Raw genomic sequence first — 17,957 nt, forward strand, 5'->3', positions numbered from 1 at the left:
CTGAACACAAGACCTGAGATAAAATCTGGGCAGAAAACAGCTTTAGGGGAGCACAGAGGTGATTTGTGATTATGCACTCACAAATGGAAATGTAACATGGGAAAAATAAGTCATAAATAAATGTTAAAAGGTACCCATCATGTGTGGAAGTGTAGGACTATAGAACTATCAGGGTAGGGAGCATGCTATGTGTTATGGATATGACTTGAAGTTCTGATAACCCACCCGGTAACCACTGAATGCCCATAGATACTGGATATACAGAGATGCGCTTCTCACGCTGCACTTACATGAATAAATCCAGTGTATTTCTTGTCTATTTCAATTAGCTGCTGATCTGATTTGTTCCGCATGGCTGGCTCTGGGTCTGTTCCCACTGCAATCAGATATGGCACACACTGTAAAATAAAAGCAAGTCAGCTTCAGTTTAAGGTTTCAGGGATGTACATTTACACATTGCAAAGTTACTGTCTGCCTACAGGTAATGTATATTGTAACAAAGTAGAAGAACCATCAATAACCTCATTTATTGTTATTAACTATGCTTAATGATGTCAATAGTTAAGGTCAGTGCCAAGTGATGTTATATAAAAGCTCATTAACATTACCTTCCCTAAAATAAGGGATCACATTGGAGCTCCGACACCTGTATAAATGCAGGTCTGCAGCCCTTTTCATTTCGATGATCATAAAACAAATCGGTGACTTCTAATGTCTATATCTTTAACAACAGAGGTACAGGTAGAAGGGTTTAACTAATAAGGCCATGGGATTTAAAGCATTACTACAACCTTTGATTTATCAGCATTATTAATTTTTCAACAGGGGAAAGCCTATGCTGGAAGTGACTTATTGTATTATTTATATAGGCTTTGGAAAACACCCATGGAGCTGCCCCTTTTACACAACATTAGCCTTACAGCAATCCTGCAAATCTAAATACATAGCCAGTTCCTAATGTCTGCATATGGAAAATACACAAGGATAATAAACGACTGTAAATATACTGTTATACCCTTGGTAAATCATTTATTTAGCAACACCAGGCCTGTATATAACATTTTGTTGTAATGTAATCCTGACAGCATTTCTTAAAACGTAAATACTAACTTGTTTTAATTGCACACATTATCAACTGCTTCATTTGGATGGAGGAAAACAATGAAATCCGACCTCCTACCTGAACAGGATGGATGAGCCCTTGGTTCAAAGTCAGTGCGATGACATTTAGGGCAAAGTGGCGTACACTGGACTGAGTGCTAAAAAAGGACTCCAAGACCTGTTTGAGGTAAAGCTGCATAATTGAGCTGCTCATCCCTGAGGAAATATCGCCCATCTCTTTTAAATCTTCCTGCTTGGACATCTTTTTCCCTGAAAGTCAGTAACCGCAATTAGTTAGAGTTTAGGTGACACGATAACAGGTGCAAACAAACACAACAAAAAGCATTAAACTATGCTAAAAACCAGCATTAACGTATGTTTTATAATCACTGAAATGAACATGATGCCCAACACACTGGCTACAGACACATTATTGCAGGGATATAAAAGAAAGAGGAAAGGCAATGGGAGATCTTGGTGCAGTGTGAACCAATAAAGGAGATGTTGAATGTTTATGTGCATTGTAATTCCCCAATAATTAGAGTCTCACATACAACACACCCTATATATTAAATACAATTCACATATCTGGCTGACCTTCCCGCCTTAGTTAATACTTACAGTCCCTATCAGCCTGTTGCATACGGGTATCTTCTTCTTGTAAATAGGTTTGGAGGTTTTTGAGAACTTGGATTTTTAAATTTACAGAACTGTTCTTATCGGAGAGTATGTTGTTGTACAAATTTTTCACTTCCACTTCAAACATCAGACCTGGATGCTGAATGAATGAAAAACCTAAGGGAAATAACAACACAATGTAACGACTGAGAGCAGCGCTTGGAGTGGGTCAGTATAGGACATTTGATGAAACTTAGAAGCCTTGACATCTTTTGCTTATTGTGTCTTTTGTGCCAACTTTCAATACAGGTCAGTGTAACAAACAGTAATAACACAGATGTTTGGGTAAAAAATATTCAAACCGCGCCAAGCCTAAGTTGCCCTAAACCAACCTCAGACCGACCTGGCCCTCCACGTTGATTTATATACCTGCTCCTGACCCGCCCCCATCTCTGACGTCAAGTTAAGTGAAGCAAAGTCATTAGTGGTGCTGGGACAGTGCAGAGGGGCTGGGATGCTGCAAATATAAGTAGGTCTGACAACAAAAATAATTTTGAACACACCTGCCTTATAGGAAACTGGCTGTGTGTGCTCTGAACAGAAATACTGGATCAATGAAGAGAATTAAAAACTTACCAAGACCAATAATGGCTTTTGTCTGCACCTCCTCATCTGCATGCTTTGTAAAATACATTAAGAGCTCCAGAACTTTATCTTTAATGTTAACCTAGAAAAGGCAAAGCAACCATAATATAAGCATAGGAAAAATTATCTGACAACACATAATAGATTCCAAGAAAAGATGAGAAAAACGCAAACAAGGTTTGGCAAGATGTGTAACACAATAACATCTAATGAGAGTACTTGCTATTGCTACCCACAGGCACCTTTAATGTCATCTATGCATGTCATCAATAGGAATGTTAAGACTTACACTCCTCTCCCATGGATATCATATCAAGTCATTTATTCCTACAGCCACCCGTATAAATGGTGGCAGCTGACTTAACCACTAAGGGTGTTGACTGTGTCAAGAACTAATTTAGAAGCAAATGTTTTGTTTGCTAAAATGATTTGGTTCATTTTGTCAGTGGTGATTTGGTCCGTGCCGCCTAGAGGAACAAGGCACCGTAGTTTGTGGAGCTTAGCGTCATATTTCTCTGAGCCCTACTGTTTCAGTATGCCCCCCATAGCATAGAAGGAGGCCTTTTGTCAAAAATCCCGTCAGGCTAACTCTACTAGTGAAATGAGCTGTATTTTACTTCGGCATAAATTTTGATGACTAATCTAAAATGTTTCAAAGACACGTCATTAAAGGATGTCAAACAAGTGTTCTTCAGTGTGTGTTGAAGCATACTGCTGAGAGCCAACGTTCATAGCAGTTGGAAGGCACAGAACACTGGACACAATGTATAGAGAACTTGGACAACACAAGAAATTTAAGCAGCGGAGAAAAGAATGAAAGATGGAATTAACGATAGGTAATAAATGGATAAAATGGTGGATGACAAACCGAAATATTTACTTTGCTGCTGCCCTTAAACTCTTCCTGATCGAAATCAAAATGGCGACACAGTGCTCCAACAGTAAACAGTGAGCGCAGCAGTGCTGGTTTGTTTGTGGTCAGGACTGTACTGTTTGGATCTTCCTGATGCTGACTTTTTAACTTTAAAAGAGCACCTGCAGAAATAAAAACACAGTGGGGAAAGTTTAAGCTATAAATGATGCCATAACCTAATATTTGCTTTGATGGATGAGTGTTGCTATAAAGTATAAATGCATGTAAAACAAAAATTGCTACACTGGCAAATTTTTTTATTTAAGAACAAATGGATTAATTTGTTGTTCTAAAGAAGAAAGCAACGACTCATACTTATAACACAATGTTTAATATTAGTTTAAAAATATACTTACCATAATACCTATTAAAACAGGCCCAAACAAACTTGTAGTTCTGTGTTACTTTATTTACAACTGCACCGAGACAACTGACACAATGCTGTACCACCTAAAAACAAAGCACACACTGTTTAGGTGAATCCTACACTGGCCATATTAAATACACACTGTATGTACTCTACTTCAAACCCAGGCCCAAAGCCTGATGCAGTTATTTGTACTGACAAGAGAGAGAACAGAGAACTGACACTCAAGGCAGTCATCACAGGTGCACTGGCCAATATAAGCTAATGCTCAGAGCAACAAGGCAAATATACCCATTGCTTCCAGTATTACTTTTTGTCCAACCTGACAGATCTTTCAGGCTGGCTCACTTCAGATGCAGGGGAAACCATGCTGCTTCACACATTCCCATATCCAAGCGGGAAGCAAGCTGATTTAGATGGCATTTAAAGGGAATGTAAGCAGCTATACTACACTAATACAAATGTAATCCTAGAGAAAATCAGGATCATTGAATACTGCAATCAAATTAAAGAATCAGTAACAATTCAAAAAGGTACAACCCACACAAATTCATATACAAAGGACAGATTCTCAACACATCTGAAAACCGGATGTTACTTATATAGTACACAAATCTAGCTTTACCGTCATCCCGTATTTTATGATGAGTTTCATAAGATCTTCCTCCATTGTTGCCAAGAAGGTCTCGCTAGGATGCTCCATCAGTGGAACGACCAGCTCCAAGATTTTTGCAACATTGCAGATCACCATGAAATCATTTTGTGTCTGTAAGCATAAAAGAAACATTGGACCTCTTTCTCTACTTGCGATATTGTATTACACTTTAATATTTGGGGGGAGGGAGGGGGCTCTACATATTAATAATGGGTAAGTTTGCAGTGGGCAGTAACCCACGGCAACCAATTTGTTGAATTCATTGTTTTACCTGCAGCTGGCTGAAAAGCCAATTGTTGTTATGGGTTACTGCCCATGGGCAAATTTGCCCGGTGTTGATAAATGAGCCCCGGGGTGTTTGTAGCCTACATAAATGTGTTTAATTTTTTGAAAACACAAAAGAATGGATGCTAAACCTTTATACAAATTTAAAGGTGATTTATATTTCATAGACGGTCTTTCTATTCTCTATAGAAGTGATACAGACTGTAGATATTACAGGCTGTTGCCTTAGCTACTGTCTTTCTTAATCCCAAACTGCGTTTTAACTTGAGACCTCCAGGCAACCTGTATTTATGACAGTAACACTTAGCAACAACTAGCAACAGCATTTACTTATTTTCATTCCTACTTGGGATATATGTAAGTTGCTAACATTTCTATTCTTTAACTGATAGTTCTGTGTCTAAGGTTTCTGAACGTGATACTTACGCTACATTTAGTGGTTAGGTACGGCTGCATTGTCATGGCATGCTTGACCATGAGCTGAGGCCTGATTTTGCTGAACAGGAATAAGGTGGTTATACAAGCCACCAACCGACCAGAATTTACACCTTTGCTGTCAGAATCTGCAATTAAATAAAAAAAACAAGCAATGAATGCATTCATATAACTGCAGTACTAAAGCTTTTGCATCAAAGAAGGACACGATTTTTTTTTTACACTGAAACTACTAACTTACCAGCTAGAGACTCCTCATATTTCAGTATGTGCTCTACAAGATTATCAACAAGCTGAGTACAGGCCTTCTTCACAGGTTTATAGGAGGCATCCTCTTCTGACTTTAGCAACTAGAAAACAAAACATTTAGCCAGTTTAAAAGAGCCCTTTGTATCAATAAAACCATTTAATACAACTTAAAGGGTTTGTTTAGGTTTAAATGGTCATTCTGAGACAAGCTGAATTTGGTCTTGGGTTTTCAGTTTTTTAGCAGCTGTCCAGTTTGGAATTTCTGCAGCTATCTGGTTGCTAGTGTTCTGTTTACCTTAGCAACCAGGCAGTGCTTTAAATGAGAGACTAGAAGATGAATAGGAGAGGGACTGAATTGAAAGATATGGAATAAAAAGTAATAATAATGAAAGTGTAGAGAGAGAGAGAGAGTCAGTGACCCCCATTTGCAATCTGGAAAGATTTAAAAGAGGAAGTCAAATAATTCACAAACTATAAAAGAAAATAATGAAGACCAATTGTAAAGTTGCTAGAAGAAGGGCATTCTATAACATACTATAAGTTCCACTAGAGTAATACAATATATACTTTGTGTGCTCACATGAGAACTAACACTAAACATGTATCAACACAACCACACAACAAAACCACTGGGTGGACAAAGACATCCAACTCTTAAAAATACTTGCTATTCCTGACAAAATGCACATTTTAGCAGTCGAAATGTACTTAATTCCTAGTAATATTATGCAGTTTTGCACAGATTTGCATACTTAATCTTTGCTTTTGGTTCAAGAATAAAAAGAGCAGGATTTGAGAATGTCTGAAACTTACATTTTGAAGCAGTTGTTCAAACCAGTCATAGCCAGTATCTCTACAAGCTGCAACCTAAAAGAAGTAAGGTGAGTTATGTAATGAGAGCAGTTTTCATGAACAGGAAGAACAGACACAAACACAAGAGGGCAGTATAGTAGCAACAGAATAAACTAAGATGTATTTTATAAAACATCCACAAGATGGCACACCACTCCCTGACTAGAGCAACTTTTAAGGTGCAATTGCAATTCATTTACTGGTTAATAATTTTGTTTATTTGAGAATATAAATAACTAGAAAATCAGAGTTAGAGGTGAAAATCTTAGCACACAGATGCCACTTAATAATGATAATTCTTAAGAACACCATACTAAATTCTATACAAACTTATGACTGCAGGGAGTGTGCATTCAGCTACCTGTAGAGGGTAACGTGTCAATAGGAAGCATCTAGACATTAATAAGTGGCAGCTATATAAACTATGCCCTATTCAAGGGTAAAAATGTCTGTAAAAAGTGTCAGGGAAAACAACGTAGCCATTAGCTACCCTATTAACCATTATCTATCCTATTTAGTGAGAAAGGGTTTAAAGAAGAAGGAAAGGCTAAGTCACTTGGGGGTGCCACCCGGGCTGGTGCCCCTGTATGGAGAAAACAGCACCAGCCCGGGGTAGCAGCGATCGCTTCCTCCTTCCTCTCTCGCTGCGCGCGCATGCGCAGTAGAGTGAAAAGCCGAACTTTAACAGAGAAGTCGGCTTTTTCACTCTACTGCGCATGCGCTGGACTCGGAGTCTAGGGGAAAGGAAGGCGGAAGGAGGAAGCGCATCGCTACAGGTGCCCCGGGCTGGTGCGGTTTTCTCCTAATAGGGGCACCAGCCCAGGGTACGAGGTAAGCGATTCAAGTCACTTGGGGGTGCTTAACATTTTAGCACCCCCAAGTGACTTAGCCTTTCCTTCCCCTTTAATATCAAGCAATCCCAGTAAATACCTACACAAGTCAAAACCAATAGCAAAAATATATTAAAACCACCCAGGCCATTGGCCAATTATCTCATTTTGTTGAAGAATAGCTGCGGGCACTAAGGCACCAAAGTGCAGCACAGAAAGTGTCAAGCTCCAAGCTATTTTGTCCAGTGAAACACTTACTACGTCTGTGATGTTTATTATTTTCCTTGTCATCGCTTCTTTATCATTCTGAGGCGTTGGTGTAAACCACAGTTTCTGGAATGTTTCATTCACTAATTTCTAAATAAAAAGGAAAGCAAATGAGTAAATCCCATAAGCAATAACAGTTTGCTCACATTACTGCAGGTGGAGTAACAGGTGAGAAACAATACTTTGTCATATTTAATTATTCTGTGACTGAAAAGTTGCTAAATTTGGTCACTAAAGGCCAGGCTAAAGTAAACCCAAGCAACATGACAAATGCTTTTGCTAAATATATGTATATATCACTATTTGTACATGCAGCTCTGTACAGGAGTCAATACAATAAAACGGGTCAAAATGAAGGAGGAACCTGCACTGTAGAACCTACAATCTAAGTAAAATTCCAAACAGTCCACTCTAAGAAATTCCAAACTAAAAAGATGCTGGGAAAAAAAGAAGCTATTCAATTTGACAAAAATAAAAAATAAATGTGAAATGCAAATTGACTTGATATTAGCGTCTATGTCAAACTAAATGTTAAGAGTGATATACCCCTTTAAATGGGTAGGTACACATACAGGAAATATCAGCTTTATTGACTTACAATAACAGTATAATGTTTTTACATAAACACACTTTTGCAGTTCAGTTCTTTGTCTCTGTAGTCACAAGCTGGTAAATTGAAATCATAATTATATGGTGCGAGGGGATGATAGGAATCCATGTTAAAACTTGCCCATCTGACTCCCAACAAATTCTAAATCACCCATAACTCACACTCTGCCGACTGTAGGCCTGGCTTACACAAAAGGGGCATGTCATACCTTAATGCCTTCTTCGTCATTTACTCTCCTGATCATTTTTACACACATTTCGGTGATTTTGGGAAAGGTCGGTTGCTCCAAACAGATGTCCCGCAAGATCTTTATGACCCTCTTCCTTACACTGATGCCAGTGTCCTGCAAAGAGATGATACAATCAGTAACCAAAATGCTCACAGTGCATACAAACTGTAAAAACTAGGCAGAATAGGCAACATTCACACTTGCAGCGCTGCTCTCAGCTTTCAGGCACTGAGTAAAACCATAAATTGCTATTCTGCACAGATGAGAGAAGTGACATGAAACCAAAAATGGTTCCAATATTACAGAATCTATGAATAGCTGTTGTAGCATATTAAAGTACTTTTTTTTTTTAACCAGGTGTAAAAGGGTAAGCAAGACCTTAAATACATCTCTTAATGTCTCAGTTTATAGATCTATCATATGCTGCTCTTAATGGATTCTGTAAATTTATATTTCTAAGTTTCTCAAATAAATAAGATGAATATGAACAAATTTTATCTTATTAAAGATGGCGTGCCAGCATTAATGTAACTGTTCTAGTCAGATAGAATAAAATAGGCATTGAGAGAATCAAATGTAATATTTAATAGAGAACATGTAAAGGAAAGAGCTCTTCATTAGGCCGTGTCTCTGAATCAGCATATTGTTAGGCCAGCCCATGCTGCTGAACAAATACTAGGTGCTTTGTATGAGGGGTTTGTGCTATAACAGGGCAAGTTTACCTTTAATTTTTAATATCTAGCAAATTGTCACAGAAGATCACTGGCTACATCATAATTAATGCTAAGTTTCTCAAAAACAGCAGGATAACATCTTACCAGAATTCGCTCTACGAGCATATCGTAATACTGCTCCGCGAGCTGCGGCCTACAGAGCACAAACCGTCCCAGCAATTCCACAGCTGCTTCTCGGACACTGGTTGAGTTATCCATTAGTCTCCCATGAACACCTCTTTGCATATCCAGCTGTAAAATACAACAAACAGGTTAATACGTGAGAAAAAATGTTCTAAAGAGGCAAACCATTATTAGCTGCTAGAAAACGAGTAGTTACCCTTGCAAGAATGCTGGGATCTACAGCAACAACTTCAGACAAACATTTCATAGCTTTTGTTCTGACAGCAATAGCATTCTCCCCAAGTACCCGCAAAATCTGAAAGAGATAAAACACAAATGGGCTTTGTAAATACATACTTTTAGAATCTTAAAGCCTTTTTATGGTTATCCTTAAAACTCAAACTAACCAGACTTCAAATTACTGCTGAATACATGAAAAAGTAGGTGAAATATGTTAGGCATTCTTAGAGAGTAAGAACTACAGAAATTGACCACATGATAAATTCCTTACCTGAGTCAAATAAATATCAAAGCTCTGGGCAAACGGCCTCATAGAGGCCAAGTATCGTACAATCAAACACGCATCATCATAATCCACAGTGTCTGAATTTGACCTGAAATTAAAAAAGTACATTAGAGCACATAAACCAATCAAATGGCAAAGAAAGGCAATTTATCTATTAGTCGTACTTCAAAGTGCTAAATTGAGATGGGACAGCTTTAATGATGCTTCGAAGAAACTTTTTCCGTTTCTCTGCTCGACGCATAATATCTCCTGTAGACTCCACCTCCTTTGCATGTTGTGCTCCATCAGAGTCATCATCCTTTTGGGATTTCATAGCTTTCTCTGTCTCCATCGTAGTGTCACGAAACCACTGGGCTATGTAAAACTTCCGAGAAAACTGAGGGAGAGAAGATAGAATTAATTCTATGATCTGTTTGGTTATAAATTATGTTATAATGTTGATAGAATACATTAGTTATTTATTGGGGCACTTCCTTCACTTCCAAAACAAATGTAAAAACCCACTGTACTACAGTTCATCAAGCCTGATCTTTATTATATACAGCAACTGCCGTCTTGGTATTGTTAGCAATAGATTCAGTTTCAGTGATGATGAGCTAGTCTTTTGGACAGCCTTGTATTATAATGGGCTGCACAAGCTCCATAATCAGGGCCAGGGGACAGGGAATCAGGAGTCTCAGTGAGATAAGCACTTGCTATTGAGAAAATGAATTTTTAATAAAACAGGTGACCCTCAAGGTATAATCAATATAGGGCAACCTAACTGACCTGTAGTGGTGGTAAAATAGCCACAACTTTGTATTTGGGTTTTCTTGCCCTTAAATGTACTAAAAGGCGAACACGTTTATTCAACATTTCCAGGTCCAACCTACCACTAATGATGGGTCGGTCTCTGTATTTTCCTCCAGGTAATCTAGCAGTGCTTTTTGTAGCTGCTGAATGTCATCTTCACCTTCTGGAGCCTAAAGTTAAAAAAAAAAAAAATCATGGCTCCTCTCAGCACAGAAGGTGTAGAAGAGCTTACCTTCTAACCTCCAGGTCTGTACATTTTTAATGCCCATCATTTTACCTGTTTCAGAATGCGGTTTATAGACCCCTGATCCATCTTGCTGGTGACCGCATCCTTCCTGAGCCGTGCAGCTACAGTCCCAAGATAATCTAAAGATGCCACTCTCAGAGCCATCTCTGTCGATTTATTGCTAAACTGATGAACCTAAAAGTCAGTTAATAAAAAATGTAAATATAACCAATCAAGCTTCTCAGTATTATTAAAATTAATTTAAACATATACAATAAAGTTTTTTTATTTTTTTTAATATATTCTAAATATATTAATTTTTGGAAGACAAACACATCTGAAATAGAATAAGTAAAAACCATCTTAAATAAAATTAAAATTACATTATAATAAAAGCTGAAAAATAATTTGGCCACCCAAACAAATGAATCAGGGTAAACAGAGCTATTTATCTTGTACTAGTTTAAAGAGGTGTTGCTGATTCCTTCACAGAAATGGGTCCCATAACCAATTGTTGGCTGAAGGGCGTTGGCCTTGTTTCTCTATGATTTGTAACACTATCCTGAAGTGTAATGCAAAGAAAACAGCAGAGACCTACAATCATTACATATTAGAATAGCTGGATCTGGGCCTAAATACAGGTACATGAAGTGTTTTTACTGTACAGGCAGAAGTGAAAGAAAATTAGACAAATTAGACAAAGAGCCATAAAGCCGTACCAGTAGTCTTCCCAATAAACTTAACAGCAGCTCTGCAGCAGGCCACTCAGGCTTGTTAACAGTAGATAGAAGATCCTGGACAAAGTTCTCAAACAGCGGCCTGTAATCCTCTTCCCCCTGTTTACTTCCGCACCTGCAAATGTAAGAATAATGTTTCAAATATCACCTTTGCATTTAAAAGGAGAACATTAAAGGGGACCTGTCACTCTAAGTAAAACCTTTCAGATAACAGTTTAAGAGCACATATTAAGTTTGAATGCTTTTCATTTAGCTTATCAGGAGGAAAACTGTGGCAAACTGGAATGTTTATCAGAAAACACACAGAGTAAAAGTCCCAACATACTTACTTTTTAAGGAAAATAGAGAGAAAGTTCTGTGCAGTTCTCATTGCTGTTTCATAAGAGTTGGTGATGAAAACATCCTGGTCGATCTATAAACATCAGAATACAGCAAATAAGCCCAATGCACATTGACCATTTTTGACCAAGAAATGGTTTGCTACTCTTTTAAACAAATACATTTAGGAAACATGAACGTATATAAAGTTAGGATTGCAAGGAATCTTACTTTTTTGTTTGACTCCTCTTCAGCATGATCTCTGTCTGAAGGTAAATGCACAACACACTGTATCAACTGTAACACCAACGCTGTCACCATCTGAATATACATTGCTTCTCCATCATCATCACTGCTGTTTAGCCTGATTAAAAAACAAGACAAAAAACAAAAAAACATCAAAGTATGACAAAGGTTTTGTGCCAGTAAGAGAACACTAAAGTTTCTTCTATTTTCCACTACACTGTGAACCTTTAACCCTTGTAACCCTTAAGCTAAACAGTAAAACATTTATAAATTTTATGTATAGTAAATGTAAAGTCCTGCTTGTCCCTCTCTTTGCTTTCAGCCCTTAGGTCATTAGAAAGCAGAAAATACGGTAAAAATTCTTAACTACAAAGCTAAGGTTTACCTATATTAATTATTATACAACTGAAAATATATATAGCTCCCAACACCACTTGTGTTGCCAAAACTTTCCTCCATGTTTTAAATACATTAAGAGCAACGTGTACTGTTAATTTGAATACATTTTGTTAAAACAGTGCCACCTTCTGTTCAGTTTCCGACCGTGATGTAGCAAAAGAAATTGTCAAAAGAAAGAGGGCTGGGCTGATGTTCTTTTGGATAAGAAAGTGAGAAAAGTTATCTAAGGTTTCTATTGCTTTTCCAAACAAGAAGATCACATGACAATTTCCTTTACTACATTACAGCTGGAAACCAACCAGTAGGTGGCGCTATTGTACAAAAAAAAATAATTCAAATTAACCGTACACATTCCTCTTAATATTTGAATATTGAAAAAAAAGAATGTAAACTGCAAGAATTAGTACTCTCGTCAGTGTTACATTAAATTACTTTAAGGGTATATCTATCCGTTAAATGAACATATAAATGCATATTATTTTATTCAACTTTATAATACTAAACAAACTACACTAATAAAACAGTATTTCTGTTCAAGTACCGGAAATTCCTCAGGCTTCTTTTACTTGTTGGCAGTCTTGCAAGAGAGGTAAAGAGCTCTTCCAAAATGAGTTGCCTATGTTTTTCGTACCTAGAGAAAACCTATTTGAAATAAAACAATGGACAAAGACTATCAGTGAAAACTGTGTAGGGCAGTATATGGTTAAAAAGCAAGTTGGAAGGTTAATAACTATCTAATATTGCAGATGGAAAGGAGTGAAGGCTAGGAATATTAAATTTGTTGCATAATATAAAACTCTACTGCTGAATAGATTTTAAAGCAAATAGGGAAAACATGGAAAACAAGGGAAATTGGAGAATTAGTTGGGTTGGAGGTTAAGCAGTAATCTTTAACAGTTACTCAGCTACATCATATCTGCCAAACAGATTACATCAATAATTTTAACTGTAATATCATCTTACCGCAGTGACCAGCTTTATAGCGCATAGCTGCAACTCACTGACATTTTCAACAAAAAATGGTGTGATTCCCATAGATGACACCTACAAAAATCCAAACATAAGATACATTGATACAAAAACTGATGTAAGTGTGAATATACATATTTAGTATGAAAATGACTTTTCTATAAAAAGGCTACTGTCTGCATAAGCAGGGTGGAATCGTATTTTAATATTCTATCATATATGAATAACATATGAATAATAAAGGAAGGGCAGCTTTAACGATGCGTGATATATCAAGTGATGACTGCATCCAAAATAAAAGAACTTGGATTAACGTTTTAACTAACACTGTAAAATAAGGGTACATTATTCCAAGGCAGCAGCTATCTTTCACATAGTTGGACTCGGTTGGTATATACAGTGGCTTGCAAAAGTATTCGGCCCCCTTGAACTTTTCCACATTTTGTCACATTACAGCCACAAACATGAAACAATTTTATTGGAATTCCACGTGAAAGACCAATACAAAGTGGTGTACACGTGAGAAGTGGAACGAAAATCATAAATGATTCCAAACATTTTTTACAAATAAATAACTGCAAAGTGGGGTGTGCGTAATTATTCAGCCCCCTTTGGTCTGAGTGCAGTCAGTTGCCCATAGACATTGCCTGATGAGTGCTAATGACTAAATAGAGTGCACCTGTGTGTAATCTAATGTCAGTTCAAATACAGCTGCTCTGTGATGGCCTCAGAGGTTGTCTAAGAGAATATTGGGAGCAACAACACCATGAAGTCCAAAGAACACACCAGACAGGTCAGGGATAAAGTTATTGAGAAATTTAAAGCAGGCTTAGGCTACAAAAAGATTTCCAAAGCCTTGAACATCCCACGGAGCACTGTTCAAGCGATCATTCAGAAATGGGAGTATGGCACAACTGTAAACCTACCAAGACAAGGCCGTCCACCTAAACCCACAGGCCGAACAAGGAGAGCGCTGATCAGAAATGCAGCCAAGAGGCCCATGGTGACTCTGGACGAGCTGCAGAGATCTACAGCTCAGGTGGGGGAATCTGTCCATAGGACAACTATTAGTCATGCACTGCACAAAGTTGGCCTTTATGGAAGAGTGGCAAGAAGAAAGCCATTAACAGAAAACCATAAGAAGTCCTGTTTGCAGTTTGCCAGAAGCCATGTGGGGGACACAGCAAACATGTGGAAGAAGGTGCTCTGGTCAGAACTTTTTGGCCAAAATGCAAAACGCTATGTGTGGCAGAAAACTAACACTGCACATCACTCTGAACACACCATCCCCACTGTCAAATATGGTGGCGGCAGCATCATGCTCTGGGGGTGCTTCTCTTCAGCAGGGACAGGGAAGCTGCTCAGAGTTGATGGGAAGATGGATGGAGCCAAATACAGGGCAATCTTGGAAGAAAACCTCTTGGAGTCTGCAAAAGACTTGAGACTGGGGCGGAGGTTCTCCTTCCAGCAGGACAACAACCCCAACCATAAAGCCAGGGCAACAATGGAATGGTTTAAAACAAAACATATCCATGTGTTAGAATGGCCCAGTCAAAGTCCAGATCTAAATCCAATGGAGAATCTGTGGCAAGATCTGAAAACTGTTGTTCACAAACGCTGTCCATCTAATCTGACTGAGCTGGAGCTGTTTTGCAAAGAAGAATGGGCAAGGATTTCAGTCTGTAGATGTGCAAAGCTGGTAGAGACATACCCTAAAAGACTGGCAGCTGTAATTGCAGCAAAAGGTGGTTCTACAAAGTACTGACTCAGGGGGCTGAATAATTACGCACACCCCACTTTGCAGTTATTTAGTTGTAAAAAATGTTTGGAATCATGTATGTCTATGAAGATTTTCATTCATCCAGGTCATGGTATATCTAGTATAAAAAAATTTGAAAATTGGACTTGTTTCAATGATTACTAAACAAGTCCAGTTGCTTCAAATTTATTTATACTAGATATGAATCATGTATGATTTTCCTTCCACTTCTCACTTGTACACCACTTTGTATTGGTCTTTCACGTGGAATTCCAATAAAATTGATTCATGTTTGTGGCTGTAATGTGACAAAATGTGGAAAAGTTCAAGGGGGCCGAATACTTTTGCAAGCCACTGTAAATAACAGTAAAACATGGCATATGTATTCTATACAAGCCTTGGCCAGGTCTCTCATTGTACTGAAAATAATCCTAACATAAAAATATTGCTATGTGTGTTTCATGACACTGAAAATACTTTACCTGAAGGATGGTTGTATCTGTAAGAAGCTGGATTTCTAGCAACTCAGATAAGCTAGCAACTATGTCACAGATTTTGTTGTACAGCATCACAATGACTCTCTGCTTGTGGGTTGAACATTTGGCTCTTTTTGCTTTAGAACTCATTAATCCACCTAGTTAGGTTAAAAAAAAAAAATCAAACAATCATAAAGAGTATACATTAACTATGCTTGCAACATAACATAACTTCACAGGCCCTACCACACACTTTCAAATACTTCTGCAGCAGGAAGAACAACTGCTTTAAAAAAAAACCTGACTATTCTGGTGTCAAGTACAGACTCATTTACAAGAAAGAGCCCTAGCGGAGGGAGACCATTTTAAACTAACCTCTCTGCAGACATTGTAACGGGAAATATATAAAGTGCACAGTCAGGAAAATATAAAGGGCAGTAAAAGTTAAATCAGGTTAACCATGACAAAAACATCATGTGACAATGATAGAATAATAGAATAGTCAAATCTATTACTCACCCCCATGAGGATCCAACCTATAAACAGGGTCATATTGTGGATAAAGTGTATTTTGCAAGTGGAATTTAGTGTACTGTATAACGTGCTCTATCACATCCTCTATATAGACTGCTTTAGGCATGCTGGGCGATGTCATGATGTTGATGGCTGTCAAGCAGGCGTCGGCAGACTTAGTGACTCTCTCCATAATCAGATCCCTCCACAGCTTCTCCTCGTCTTCTGTGTCATTATTCTAAAAGTTATATAGAAACACAATCTATTACATGCAACAATTTATCCAGAAATGTAACCAATTATAAAATAAATGTTTGAGCAGAACTTGACAGTTCAATCCTTGTCCTGCTTTACTGTTAAAAATGTTTAGTTTTCATATTTCACCAGTAGGGGGAAACGTTAATCTAAAAACATAATAGATTTTGGGCTGATTTTCCACACATACTACAGTTCCCCACATTATATGCAATGTTTCTATAAAAGCTCCACCCCTTTATATCACTTCATTCAATAAAGACATTATCAGTGACCCTAAGCCAAATTCTTATACAGAAGATATGAAGATTAAAAATATTCCTTTAGCTTTGTGTCCCCAGCCTACCATTCCAATTGGCTTTAATTTGTAGTGGGTCCAAAAAAACCCCCCAAAAAGTCTTAATACCCATCTGGGACAAAGTCTTTCATTGCAATCAGGGCAAGGGGCTAAAAAAAATGTCTCTTCATTTGCAGTTGGTGCTGGATGATAGAGACTCCACTCCGGGTGGGGAAAATAAAACTATTTTGTGCAAAAAAAATGCTCAAGTAGCAAGTAATATATTGCCAAGACTTACAGTAGAGATATAGTATGAAAGTGTTTGTAGAATCTCTAATGTTAAAATCTACAATTACAACATACCCAATGAAGGGGGAAAAACCCATAATTTACAAAAATAAAAACAACTTACATGGTTCAGCATAGTTGTCAGCTTCGCCCCATCTTGAATGTTTTTCTCCAGTATGCCTAGTAACTTGACCATTTTTTCAGATGAGATCTGTATAATTAGATAAGCAAAATCAACTACCAGGAACAATATATTGACCTTTTATGATGTGAAAAAAATAAACATTTCTTTCACTTATTTTTCCTTTGTAAAACTGGACTACACCAATGTTTGAGACACAGTCTACTGTGCCTTCTTGGCCTGACAAAGCCTGAAGTGTTACCATTTTCATAAATTATTTTTCATTACAAACAATATAAACTTAATTAACACTTTGTACTATAATCATGCAGATGAGAAAATAATATGTTTCAGTGGCTCAATAGGCTCTAAATATAAGAGTTACAAATGTTTATAAACCCTCTTGACAAGGTCTGCTCAATTTATGGCCCAAAAGTTGTAAATGGTTGTAAAAGTCCACCAGGTTTTGTGAGGGTTCCACTGGAGTAGTGGTGTAAATAGGGCGCGCTATGGGCCCCAGCGCAAATTCTGAAAAAAAAAGACACCACCCCCTTGCAATTTGGAAAAAAACAGCAGCTTAATCCTGCCTCAAAGCCTTCTATCTCAACCAAATTTCTAATTCGAGGCCCTCTATCCGCTCATATACCATAGACTTCATGTGTATAATGGTGAATTGGGCACTTTATGTTGCAGTTTGTTAAAACTTCTAAAGGGAAAGAATTGTGTTGTATCCATGAAGGATCTCTTGGGTTACAGTACAACGTGTGATTTCTAACAAAGGACTGTTAGGACCCTAACCAATTTACCTTATTCATAATACCCATAGCTTTAATCTTGGCAGATTCGCTTCCTAGCTCACTCAGCTGGTGCTTTCCAAGAAGTATCTCCTGAGGAATCTCCTCATCATCACCTGCAAAACAAAGGTATCTCACTAAGACAATGTAAATATGTGTTATATTTATATTCTGAAAGATAAATTTTAAGTAGTGTTTATAAAAGAAATTTTTTTCCCAAGTAAACTTTTGCCACTGTATTTGGCAATATAGAGACAATGTGTGTGCTATTACACTACACATGCCCTATTGCCCATTAAAGATCAAATGTCAGTTTATTAAATCATGCAGAGAAGGGATCCCAGGGAGCCATTCATTTGATAATCATTT

General features: G+C 37.6%; 1 protein-coding gene across 4 annotated transcripts in view; it reads right to left on the minus strand.

Annotated features, from left to right (window-relative positions):
- The window catches only part of nipbl (NIPBL, cohesin loading factor), a 77,689-nt gene that overhangs the window by 6,515 nt on the left and 53,217 nt on the right, over positions 1–17,957 (minus strand). For 3 of the 4 annotated variants that reach the window (XM_018090824.2, XM_012967934.3, XM_018090822.2), the window contains 27 exons: positions 17,601–17,704; positions 16,798–16,884; positions 15,860–16,091; positions 15,347–15,498; positions 13,100–13,180; positions 12,678–12,778; positions 11,723–11,855; positions 11,503–11,585; positions 11,156–11,288; positions 10,488–10,631; positions 10,291–10,380; positions 9,583–9,794; positions 9,404–9,506; positions 9,110–9,208; positions 8,875–9,021; positions 8,036–8,170; positions 7,209–7,307; positions 6,082–6,135; positions 5,261–5,369; positions 5,011–5,147; positions 4,270–4,410; positions 3,634–3,727; positions 3,233–3,399; positions 2,356–2,446; positions 1,723–1,896; positions 1,181–1,371; positions 291–398 (listed from right to left, as the gene is read on the minus strand). In XM_018090824.2, coding sequence (XP_017946313.1) covers positions 291–398; positions 1,181–1,371; positions 1,723–1,896; positions 2,356–2,446; positions 3,233–3,399; positions 3,634–3,727; positions 4,270–4,410; positions 5,011–5,147; positions 5,261–5,369; positions 6,082–6,135; positions 7,209–7,307; positions 8,036–8,170; positions 8,875–9,021; positions 9,110–9,208; positions 9,404–9,506; positions 9,583–9,794; positions 10,291–10,380; positions 10,488–10,631; positions 11,156–11,288; positions 11,503–11,585; positions 11,723–11,855; positions 12,678–12,778; positions 13,100–13,180; positions 15,347–15,498; positions 15,860–16,091; positions 16,798–16,884; positions 17,601–17,704 — 3,401 coding nt within the window. The remainder of the gene's footprint in view (positions 1–290; positions 399–1,180; positions 1,372–1,722; positions 1,897–2,355; positions 2,447–3,232; positions 3,400–3,633; positions 3,728–4,269; positions 4,411–5,010; positions 5,148–5,260; positions 5,370–6,081; positions 6,136–7,208; positions 7,308–8,035; positions 8,171–8,874; positions 9,022–9,109; positions 9,209–9,403; positions 9,507–9,582; positions 9,795–10,290; positions 10,381–10,487; positions 10,632–11,155; positions 11,289–11,502; positions 11,586–11,722; positions 11,856–12,677; positions 12,779–13,099; positions 13,181–15,346; positions 15,499–15,859; positions 16,092–16,797; positions 16,885–17,600; positions 17,705–17,957) is intronic. The other variant, XM_018090823.2, reaches the window with a different exon arrangement.

Source organism: Xenopus tropicalis, chromosome 1 (assembly GCF_000004195.4).
Source record: "Xenopus tropicalis strain Nigerian chromosome 1, UCB_Xtro_10.0, whole genome shotgun sequence".
Classification (NCBI taxonomy): Eukaryota; Metazoa; Chordata; class Amphibia; order Anura; family Pipidae; genus Xenopus; species Xenopus tropicalis.